We start from the raw sequence: 12,500 nt of genomic DNA on the forward strand, positions 1-12,500 counted from the left end.
TGTGATGGTGTGTTCTCTAATGTGTGTTTATTGTGTGTGTGATGGTGTGTTCTCTAATGTGTGTTTATTGTGTGTGTGTGTGTGTGATGGTGTGTTCTCTAATGTGTGTTTATTGTGTGTGTGTGTGTGATGGTGTGTTCTTTAATGTGTGTTTATTGTGTGTGTGTGTGTGTGATGGTGTGTTCTCTAATGTGTGTTTATTGTGTGTGTGTGTGTGTGTGTGTGATGGTGTGTTCTCTAATGTGTGTTTATTGTGTGTGTGTGTGTGTGATGGTGTGTTCTCTAATGTGTGTTTATTGTGTGTGTGTGTGTGATGGTGTGTTCTTTAATGTGTGTTTATTGTGTGTGTGTGTGTGTGATGGTGTGTTCTCTAATGTGTGTTTATTGTGTGTGTGTGTGTGTGTGTGTGATGGTGTGTTCTCTAATGTGTGTTTATTGTGTGTGTAGATGTGTGTGATGTTGTGTTCTCTAATGTGTGTTTATTGTGTGTGTAGATGTGTGTGTGTGTGTGTGATGGTGTGTTCTCTAATGTGTGTTTATTGTGTGTGTGTGTGTGATGGTGTGTTCTCTAATGTGTGTTTATTGTGTGTGTGTGTGTGATGGTGTGTTCTCTAATGTGTGTTTATTGTGTGTGTGTGTGTGTGTGTGTGATGGTGTGTTCTCTAATGTGTGTTTATTGTGTGTGTGTGTGTGATGGTGTGTTCTCTAATGTGTGTTTATTGTGTGTGTGTGTGTGATGGTGTGTTCTCTAATGTGTGTTTATTGTGTGTGTGTGTGTGTGTGTGTGATGGTGTGTTCTCTAATGTGTGTTTATTGTGTGTGTGTGTGTGTGTGTGATGGTGTGTTCTCTAATGTGTGTTTATTGTGTGTGTGTGTGTGATGGTGTGTTCTCTAATGTGTGTTTATTGTGTGTGTGTGTGTGTGTGTGTGATGGTGTGTTCTCTAATGTGTGTTTATTGTGTGTGTGTGTGTGTGTGTGTGATGGTGTGTTCTCTAATGTGTGTTTATTGTGTGTGTAGATGTGTGTGATGTTGTGTTCTCTAATGTGTGTTTATTGTGTGTGTGTGTGTGTGATGGTGTGTTCTCTAATGTGTGTTTATTGTGTGTGTGTGTGAGATGATGTGTTCTCTAATGTGTGTTTATTGTGTGTGTAGATGTGTGTGAGATGATGTGTTCTCTAATGTGTGTTTATTGTGTGTGTAGATGTGTGTGTGTGTGTGTGATGGTGTGTTCTCTAATGTGTGTTTATTGTGTGTGTGTGTGATTGTGTGTTCTCTAATGTGTGTTTATTGTGTGTGTGTGTGTGTGATGTTGTGTTCTCTAATGTGTGTTTATTGTGTGTGTGTGTGTGTGTGATGGTGTGTTCTCTAATGTGTGTTTATTGTGTGTGTGTGTGTGTGTGTTCTCTAATGTGTGTTTATTGTGTGTGTGTGTGTGTGTGTGTGATGGTGTGTTCTCTAATGTGTGTGTGTGTGTGATGGTGTGTTCTCTAATGTGTGTGTGTGTGATGGTGTGTTCTCTAATGTGTGTTTATTGTGTGTGTGTGTGTGATGGTGTGTTCTCTAATGTGTGTTTATTGTGTGTGTGTGTGTGTGTGATGGTGTGTTCTCTAATGTGTGTTTATTGTGTGTGTGTGTGTGTGTGATGGTGTGTTCTCTAATGTGTGTTTATTGTGTGTGTGTGTGTGTGTGATGGTGTGTTCTCTAATGTGTGTTTATTGTGTGTGTAGATGTGTGTGTGATGGTGTGTTCTCTAATGTGTGTTTATTGTGTGTGTGTGTGTGTGTGTGATGGTGTGTTCTTTAATGTGTGTTTATTGTGTGTCTGTGTGTGATGTTGTGTTCTCTAATGTGTGTAGATGTGTGTGTGTGTGTGTGATGGTGTGTTCTCTAATGTGTGTTTATTGTGTGTGTGATGGTGTGTTCTCTAATGTGTGTTTATTGTGTGTGTGTGTGTGTGTGATGGTGTGTTCTCTAATGTGTGTTTATTGTGTGTGTGTGTGTGTGTGATGGTGTGTTCTCTAATGTGTGTTTATTGTGTGTGGATGTGTGTGTGATGTTGTGTTCTCTAATGTGTGTTTATTGTGTGTGTGTGTGTGTGTGATGGTGTGTTCTCTAATGTGTGTTTATTGTGTGTGTGTGTGTGTGTGTGTTCTCTAATGTGTGTTTATTGTGTGTGTGTGTGTGTGTGTGATGGTGTGTTCTCTAATGTGTGTGTGTGTGTGATGGTGTGTTCTCTAATGTGTGTGTGTGTGTGATGGTGTGTTCTCTAATGTGTGTTTATTGTGTGTGTGTGTGTGATGGTGTGTTCTCTAATGTGTGTTTATTGTGTGTGTGTGTGTGTGTGTGATGGTGTGTTCTCTAATGTGTGTTTATTGTGTGTGTGTAGATGTGTGTGTGATGGTGTGTTCTCTAATGTGTGTTTATTGTGTGTGTGTGTGTGATGGTGTGTTCTCTAATGTGTGTTTATTGTGTGTGTGTGTGTGTGATGGTGTGTTCTCTAATGTGTGTTTATTGTGTGTGTGTGTGTGTGATGGGGTGTTCTCTAATGTGTGTTTATTGTGTGTGTAGATGTGTGTGTGATGGTGTGTTCTCTAATGTGTGTTTATTGTGTGTGTAGATGTGTGTGTGATGGTGTGTTCTCTAATGTGTGTTTATTGTGTGTGTGATGGTGTGTTCTCTAATGTGTGTTTATTGTGTGTGTAGATGTGTGTGATGGTGTGTTCTCTAATGTGTGTTTATTGTGTGTGTAGATGTGTGTGATGTCACTATGGATCGAAACACAGCACACACTGCTCTCTCTCTGTCGGAGGGAAACAGGAAGGTGGAGTGTGGGTGGAGACAGTCGTATCCAGATCGTCCGGAGAGGTTTGATAGTTTTGCTCAGGTTCTGAGTGTGGAGAGTTTACCTGAACACTGTTACTGGGAGGTGGAGTGGAGCGGGAAGGTTTATATCTCAGTGTCGTACGGAGGAATCCAAAGGAAAGGAGGTGGAAATGAGTGTAGATTTGGATTCAATAAAAACTCCTGGAGACTGTACTGTGTTGGGAACAGTTTCTCTCTGTTCCACAACGCTCAGTCCACTTCAATCCCTGCCCCTCCCTCTCCCTCTAAGAGAGTGGGGGTGTATCTGGACTGGGAGGGGGGCACTCTGTCCTTCTACACCATCCCCCCCAACACACACACACTCACACACTTACACACACTCACCACCACATTCACTGAGCCCCTCTACGCTGGGTTCTGGGTGTATTATGGGTCATCAGTGCGAGTGTGTGATTTGGAGTAAACACTGATCTGTGTGTGTCCTTAGTGCTTCTCTTTTCTCTCAACTTTCACTTTCTCTGTTCTCACCTTGATCTCACTCATCTTTCTTTCTCACTTTGTTTCTCTCTCCGTCTCTGTTCCCTTTGTCTCTCACTTTGTTCACTCTCTCTCTCCTTTTTTCTGTCACTTCTCTTTTTTTCCTCCTTCCATTGTATCCTTTACTTCCCTTTCTGTCTTTGTTTCTCTCTCTCTATCTCTCTCTGCCTCTCTCTCATTTACATGTGTATTGTATTGTACGTGTTTTGTCAGAATATTAAAACAAATATAAAATATAATAATTTCATAAAAAGTGACACGAATAAAACAAAGAGAAAGTTTGTTGTTAAATGTCTGTTGAGTTTAAAAAAATTAATAAAAATGGAAATGTTGATTGTAAAAATCTCTGTGAAAAGAGAATATTTAAAATTTATATAATAAAATATATTTAACACATTACTGTGTGTGTGTGTGTGTGTGTGTGTGTGTGTGTGACCCTTTCCACATATCTCCTAGTGACAGAAGAAGAAACACCTTTATTACTTCTCTGTGTTTGACTCTGTGACAGTGACCACACACACACACATCAGTGAGATATTCTTCACACACACTACGAACACACACACACACTAGAAGCAGTGAACACACACACAGCAGGAGCAGGGGGCTGTGACCACCTCTGCGTTTGGGGTTAGGGCCCTTGCTCATGGGCACTTCAGCCCGTGTGTGTGTGTGTGTGTGTGTGTGTGTGTGTGAGCTGCTGTGTTCAGCAGTTGTTCTCTGTGAAACGCTGATGCCACTGTATTGAACGTGCGATGTTCATGTCACAACTGCCCCTTCACTCCTTCACTCTCTTCAGACGTGTGTTTGCTTTGATCAGAGTCAGCGCCATGGGCCGAGCTCCCTTCACTTCTGCTGACACTTGAGTGAGTCTCTGTAACCTGTAAGAACTGTGTATTACACATTAACAGCACACGGCACCACTGTGAAAATCAGTGCTGTGTTCAGCATGAAAACTGATGTGTGTCAGACAATGTTTACTTTGTAAGTTGTGTGTGTTGTTAATATGTAGTTACACAGTTATAACTAAGTTTTGAGTGAATATTTCATGTGTTAAACATGTTCCCTACATTCTCCTTTCAAAAGATATGTTCATATCTAGCTAGTCTTTCTCCTACAGCTAAGTCCATAGGTCTGCAACACCCCCCCCCCCCTCCCTCCTGTTTGTGTAAAGGTAGCTCCACCTCTGAGAGTTTTATATCCAAGTTACCTTGGCTTTATAATCATATCAAGGCACACATTCCCCTGCAACTCCCCATAATCCCTTGTGTGTATGTTATGTTCAAACATTGAAGAGAGCGAATGTGTGTATGAGTGTGAGGAAGGTGTGGGGTGGTGTGGGATCCCCTGAGCCGGCTCTTACAGACGATAGAGGGCGCTGTGCTGTAGATCAGTCTGAGTCTGAACACACTGTTTATAACTGATTATAACTGTTACAGTTCAGGAGTGGAGTCTGTATTTACTCTTACAGACGATAGAGGGCGCTGTGCTGTAGATCAGTCTGAGTCTGAACACACTGTTTATAACTGATTATAACTGTTACAGTTCAGGAGTGGAGTCTGTATTTACTCTTACAGACGATAGAGGGCACTGTGCTGTAGATCAGTCTGAGTCTGAACACACTGTTTATAACTGATTATAACTGTTACAGTTCAGGAGTAGAGTCTGTATTTACTCTTACAGACGATAGAGGGCGCTGTGCTGTAGATCAGTCTGAGTCTGAACACACTGTTTATAACTGATTATAACTGTTACAGTTCAGGAGTAGAGTCTGTATTTACTCTTACAGACGATAGAGGGCGCTGTGCTGTAGATCAGTCTGAGTCTGAACACACTGTTTATAACTGATTATAACTGTTACAGTTCAGGAGTGGAGTCTGTATTTACTCTTACAGACGATAGAGGGCGCTGTGCTGTAGATCAGTCTGAGTCTGAACACACTGTTTATAACTGATTATAACTGTTACAGTTCAGGAGTGGAGTCTGTATTTACTCTTACAGACGATAGAGGGCGCTGTGCTGTAGATTAGTCTGAGTCTGAACACACTGTTTATAACTGATTATAACTGTTACAGTTCAGGAGTGGAGTCTGTATTTACTCTTACAGATGATAGAGGGCGCTGTGCTGTAGATCAGTCTGAACACGCTGTTTATAACTGATTATAACTGTCACAGTTCAGGAGTGGAGTCTGTATTTACTCTTACAGACGATAGAGGGCGCTGTGCTGTAGATTAGTCTGAGTCTGAACACACTGTTTATAACTGATTATAACTGTTACAGTTCAGGAGTGGAGTCTGTATTTACTCTTACAGATGATAGAGGGCCCTGTGCTGTAGATCAGTCTGAGTCTGAACACACTGTTTATAACTGATTATAACTGTCACAGTTCAGGAGTGGAGTCTGTATTTACTCTTACAGACGATAGAGGGCGCTGTGCTGTAGATCAGCCTGAGTCTGAACACACTGTTTATAACTGATTATAACTGTTACAGTTCAGGAGTGGAGTCTGTATTTACTCTTACAGACGATAGAGGGCGCTGTGCTGTAGGTTTGATGTGTTATGTGTCAGGGTCATGTCTCCAGTTTGAGTCGTGGTCCTGATAAAGCCCCTGGTTCCACACTGAGACACTGGATCAGCTCAGTGGTGTATTTTAGCCAGTGATCTCAGAGTTAATAAAGACTCTTATTGTGTCCACAGTGCTGTAGTTCAGGGGATTGAACTCGGTGGAGGGTCTGTGTCAGTTCACAACATTTCTCTCCCCTCGGACTGATCTCTGCTCCAGTGAAAGTCACAGTAAGATCACAGTTCCCCGTAGAGGGAGGTTCATTCATTCTGGGTAAGGACTCCCCCAGGGGAAATAACTCCTGTTCCTGAGGTAGTAATCGGTCCGATCAGAACTCATGACGAGACGCTCAGAGATCTCCCTCTGTTTCTCCTGAGTGTGTAGTAACTCATACACAAGGCCATAGGGACAGTGAAATATCATCCACACACTCACTCTGAGCTCTTCAACCTGACAGTGATATGAACACAGTCCTGATCTAAAGGGAGCAGTGATCCTCCTCGGTCCAGAGTTATTTGGAGTCTAGACGTCTCTGATCTGGAGCGTGGTGTGAATGGGGGAGTCCTCAGTGCAGAGTAAAGAGCTGATTCCTCGTTAGTAAAGTGCAGGAAAGCTGTTGTAGAAACGTCCCTGTCTCAGAAAGATCAGTGGATTGTTTTTGGGATGAAGGGCTGCTGCTGTGAAGATTCCCTCCCTCTGTTTCTGCTGGTGGAGACGGGAACCCTGTGTTTCAGATCATTGTTCCAGAAAGACTCCATCAACACGTGTTAATCTGGGCTCCTGGTCATTGTTTCTCAGGGCGTCTCGACTCGTCCGTCACAGTGAACGTTACAGTTTAACCCTTTATTAACCATCACACTGTCTTTAGTTTAAATAACTACTGCCTCCATCACCTGGGACTGATACTTTTTAATCAGAATTATTATTAACACTGAAGTGTACGAGCTCTGAAACAGTTCATACCTCATTAATATGAATATTAACACTGCTCCAACATCCCAGCATCACACACTCACATTATTTACAGCACTGTTCCAGTTAAACACAGAGAAATAAATAAACTCCTACAGGAGGAAGTGGAAAGTTGTGCTGAAGAAGAAAATAATCTGAATCAAATTTCCAGCTCATCTTCTGTACATCAGAGTTCTGACACTGGGGTTTGCTGTAAAACAGCTCTCAGGGTGTGTGTGTGTTATTATGTTTAAAAATGAAAGATAAAACTGTTCACTTGTAGAAACAGTGTCTCCATGAAACACAGATAAACTCTATCATTAGTGGAATGTAATAAATAATATTCACTGTCAGATTATTAACGTTAGTGTGTTCAGACTTTTGCAGAAGGCTCCATAAGAATAACACTGCTATTTTTAATAATGCAATGGGTGGGGGGTCAAGTCTCTACTCTTCCTTTGAAACATTGCTGTGAGGATTTGATGGCATTCAGCCACATGAAGGTGTTATAGCTTTGTTTTGCCAGCTGCATTAGCCCCTGAACTCTAGAACCTGCAGATCCACTGCAGCAGGGGGCGCTGTCCCTGTGCTCTGTGTGGATCCCAATGCCTGGGTGCAGTGAGGGGGACACTGTACTGAATAAACAGCGCCCATCTTCAGACGAGACGTAACACAGAGGTCCTGAGGGCAGTAAAGACCCCGGGGGCAGTTCCTGGAACAGAGTCAGGCTCAGGGTGACCCCAGTGTCCTAAATCTGCCCCTGTGGTCCCTCTCTCTGTCCTCCTGACCGTCCCCGTCTTCAATAAACCGCTCTGTCCCTCCCCCTCGTCTCCTCTCGTCCTCACAGCTGGTGTGTGGTGAGGGACTGGAGAGGATCGTCCAGGTGGAGGTGGACACTGGGGGAGGAGGAGGACACTCTCTAATGTCCCAGAGAGTGTGAAGAGCTGTGGGGGTCTAGAACAGCGCTGGAGAAATGGAACTTTCATTCATTCATTCACTCACTCATTCATTCATTCACTCATTCATAAACAGGAGTGAAGTGTGGTTCTGATGATCCTAAGTTACATACGCAGTAAATAAACACATGAACTTCACTGAAACTCTGAAATAAAACAAGCACTGGTTCATATTTGTAACATTTTATTTCTCTGAGAATATGATCAAAGTAAACATTTCAAAACTAATATTTTATTAAAAGTGTATTTCCATAACCTCTCCTCTCTGATCCCTTCTTCTTTTACCTTTCCCTCAGAGGGAAGAAAGGAATGACATCATGGAGAATTGGATCTCTGTTCATTCTTTATTTTAGAGCAGTGTTTCTAACCCTTCTCTCCAGGCTCCATAGCGACTGTTGCTAGGTTGGACAAGCTTTTACAGAACTGTGGAATAAACCCCTTTCAGACCAATGACAAGCTGCAGAGGTTTTGTTTAAAGATGCAGTCATTTTTCTCACCACTGATTCTTCATGTTACACTGACACCTAGTGGTCTGTCTGTGTCAGAGACTCTGTACCAAACCTGTTCTAAAAATGACTGCCTCCATGTGGGGGACCCACTCTGTGGATCTTAAACTGGTGCATTCTGGGACGACAGAGCAGTTTGATTCTTCACTTCATGAGAACTGCACTTTACAGAAAACAAAGTAAAAATAATCAATAATCACTTTCATAAACATTGTGTGCTACTTTTTACTTTTAGAGCAGGACGTCTGGTTCCATTCACCTCCACTGTCCACTGATCTGACCCCTGGAAGTTCCTCTAGAACCAGAACTCTGTGTCTACGTCTCCACCAGAGGAGGATGCAGAGAGTTTGAGAATCTGTTGTGATCCAGAGAAAAGCAGGAGATGAGGAGAAAGTAGAGGACGATGACGTTCTCCTGAGGAACACCTTCCTCAACCCTCAGTCGACTGTGAACACTGTCACATCACACCTTTACTTTACTCCAACACTTTAACTTTAACACTGTTACAGTGCTTTATTTCAGCCTCACCACAGAAATACAGAAATATTAGGACACAGTGCAGATGTGGTGAAGTCCATCCAGATGTGAATGAGTCTTTAACGTGTGACAGATTTACCTCTGTTTCACTCTTCACAGGTTTAGATTTAATAAGGTAATGTAGTTTTGACACATCCAGGCCTCTGGGGGGCGCTAGTGCATATAAAAGCAGCCCTAGTGTCCTCTAAAAGGGTGGTGAGGTAGAGGATGAGTACCTGGTGACACCTACAAACAGGTGGAGTCCAGTAACAGATCAGTTCCATTCAGTTCTTTGTTTGAGGAATTAGTTTTCCCTGTTCATCCAGTAAGTGTTTAATCTCTCTGTTATAAACCGTGACTTTGTGTGTTGTGATAAAACTGTGTTGGAGGTGTGTTGAGCCTAGTGCTGATTGTTGTTAGCTGGCTAATGCTAAAGCTAAAGCTATGGTTAGCAGGCTAAGGCTAAAGCTAAGGCTATGGTTAGCAGGCTAAGGCTAAAGCTAAAGCTATGGTTAGCAGGCTAAGGCTAAAGCTAAGGCTATGGTTAGCAGGCTAAGGCTAAAGCTAAGGCTATGGTTAGCAGGCTAAGGCTAAAGCTAAGGCTATGGTTAGCAGGCTAGTGCTAATGTTAAGGTTATCGTTAGCAGGTTCTTTCAGGTGTAAAGTCATTCATTGATAATTGTGTTTATGTGTGAGCTGCTGTTAAAGAAAAGCCAGGACAGAAGGAAAACCCTGAGGATTGTGGCCTCACTCTTCCTCCTCCAACTTCCCTCCATCACTCCATCACTTCAGGATCCTCCTCCTAACGAAAGACTGGTCTGACTCTCCTTTCTCTGGTTTTATCTTCATTAAGGCTCTGGGATCTTCTGAGTAAGAGCTCAGGTTCACAGAGACACACTCTGTCTACTTTAGTGGTTTTTGTGTGTGTTTATATCAGAGCTGGGTGTGTATTGTGTGGTAAAGGGGAGGTTCATCTATTGTTCACTGCATATTCACTGTATTATAACTTCAGTGACAGTAGAACAAAGAGGAATCCTATAATTGTTTGTGTTACTCACGTTGTTCGATCATTTAAAGTCCAATCTCAGTTCTCCTTCCCTGAGGTGTGTAGCTCCAGTGGGAAAATGTCCAGCTGTGTGTTTATAAATGAAGTGTTTTACAGAAAAACTGAGGGTGAGAGACAGATGTTAATGAAACGGTAAATATTTATGAACACATTTATTATTAAAGTGATTATATTATAAATAAACTGCTGAAAAACAGAGTGAACTGAGTCATCTTCTCTTTATTTAAATGTGGTTCTTTGAGGGTTCCTCCATAAAGATAGTGACTGTAGAACCATAAACCCTTAAAGGAGCCATCAGTCATTCTCCACTCCTTCAGGAATGTTCTCCACGTCCTGAAACAGCCTTTACACTGACACCTAGTGGCCTGGATGTATCAGAGGTTTGTACTAAATCTATTTAAACGCTGCCGCCCCAATATTGAGGCCCTGATCTCTGGAGCATAGACGGGTTCATTCAGGGACAACAGCAGTTTATAGAAAAAGATCAAAATAATAAATAATCACTTTATTCACTGTTTAATTTCTTCAACAAATGTCTTATGAATCCACTCTAGAAAATGTTCAACTTTTAGAAACTGAAAATAACGCGACACGTCACACACTACAGAGCTTTAAAGATCAAACACACAGCGTTTAATCAGTGTCTGAATAAAACCTCGTATCTCCAGAACAGCAGCTTTACAGGAGAAAGGGAATCAGATCCAGTTCTGAATCATTCTGGAGCAGGACCGCTCAGCTTCCTGTTACACTTCCTGTACATCTCATGATGAACGGACGTCTCCTCGTGTTGTTAGAGATCAAACATTCAGTTCTCACCACAATGTTCTGAAATGGTTCGTATTCTATGATCAGACCAGGGTTTAATTTGTAGATCATGAGGTGATGGAACACAGAGAGTGGAGTGATCCAGCGAGTGCACAGTGAGTGTGAAGGATCCAGAATGCACTGATGAAGGTGTGCTGTGGGGGAGGGTGTCATTCGTGCTGTAGGCCGTGGGTGGTAAACTCATTCTGAGGAAACAGGAGCATTACACTGAGCTCAGAGCAAGGGGCCGGACCGATTTTTACTGAAACCCCACACTGCCTTCACTTCTTTTGAAAAGAAGCAGTAAATCCTTTTTGCTGATGGACAACTACATGATTAGAGCATTGTGGCTGAAGTGTGCTGCTAGTGGAACAGGGGCTGACTTCAGGAGACTGCACTCAGCTGAGGGAGAGGTCTTCAGTAGTGGTGATGGTGATGTAAAGAGGAGGGCAGTGTGTAGTACGCACTGAAGAAAGCCGTCAGAACTGTTCCACACAAATACAGAGAAAACCTGGAGCAGCAGCAGTTCTCCTCAAACCACTGACTACAAACCATTACAGAATACACACTGTGTCTGCAGCCTCTACACACATCCCCTCCCCCTGCTCTCACCTCCACACCACCCCCTCACCATCACTGAACAGCAGGTCTGCAGCACACTCAGGAAACAGAAGATCAGGATGCTGCTGGCCCTGATGGAGTCTCCCCTGTGACACTCAGACTCTGTTCTGAGCAGATTTCTCCTTCCTCACTGATCTCTTCAGTCAGGTCCTGAGTCAGTGTGTTGTACCTGCTTTAAGACGTCTGTGATCAGAGCAGTCCTGAAAAAGCAGAACATCTCCGTCCTGAACGACTTCAGACAGCTGCTTTAACGTCTGTGATCATGAAGAGTCTTCAGAGACGTCTTATTAAACTTATTAAAGCTATGACCGATGTCCTCCAGGACCCTCTGCAGTTTCCAGACAGAACCCACAGCTCTGTAGATGACTCCATTAACTCGGCTCTGCACTACGTCCTCAAACACCTGGATGGCACCAACACTTATGTCCGTGTGGTGTTTGTAGACTTCAGCTCTGCTTTCAACACCATCACCCTGACGTTCTACTGGATAAACTGCTGTAACTCAGTGTCCCCCATCAGTCTGCTCCTGGATCCACAGCTTCTTCTCCAACAGGAAACAGTGTGTCAGGGTGGGGACTTCATCTCAGACGCTCTCTGTCTCAGCACTGTGCTCCTCAGGGATGTGTGTGTTCTCCTCTGCTCTACTCGCTCTACACCAGTGACTGCTCTTCCCTCAGTGACTCGGTTAAACTCAGTAAGTTTGTAGACGACACACCCCTGATCTCCTCTGAAACAGCGAGGAGTCCTCGTACCGAGAGGAAGTGACACGGCTGGAGACACGGTGTGAGACAAACAACCTGGAGCTAAACACACACCAAACCGTGGAGATGATCTCTGACTTCAGAAAGGACTCCACCCACTGCCTCCAGTGGAAACACACAGCTCCACAGTCACAGAGCAGAGTCCTACACAGTCCTGGGCTCCAGGGTTCAGCAGGACCTCAGAGGACACACACAGCACAGTGAATAACAGAGGAGTGGTGATGTGTAAAGAATGTGGGAAATAAATGAAAGACATTGACCACATCACACTCCATAAGGAACCTGAAAACACACCCTGATAGATCTGATTAATTAGGGGCTCAGCCTTGATTCCAGCTCTATACACAACACAGTGCTTTTCCACCTCCTTACCCTCAGTTTACTCTGACTCCA

The 12,500-nt window shown here is 43.2% G+C and overlaps 1 protein-coding gene across 1 annotated transcript in view; it reads left to right on the top strand.

Annotated features, from left to right (window-relative positions):
* Positions 1 to 3,681, top strand: part of LOC136699112 (NACHT, LRR and PYD domains-containing protein 14-like) — a 49,458-nt gene extending 45,777 nt beyond the window's left edge. Inside the window, exon 12 of the mRNA XM_066673574.1 lies at positions 2,752 to 3,681. Coding sequence (XP_066529671.1) covers positions 2,752 to 3,287 — 536 coding nt within the window. The 3' untranslated portion in view covers positions 3,288 to 3,681. The remainder of the gene's footprint in view (positions 1 to 2,751) is intronic.
* Positions 3,682 to 12,500: the final 8,819 nt, after the last annotated feature.

This window comes from Hoplias malabaricus, chromosome 6 (assembly GCF_029633855.1).
Source record: "Hoplias malabaricus isolate fHopMal1 chromosome 6, fHopMal1.hap1, whole genome shotgun sequence".
In the NCBI taxonomy this organism is placed as follows: Eukaryota; Metazoa; Chordata; class Actinopteri; order Characiformes; family Erythrinidae; genus Hoplias; species Hoplias malabaricus.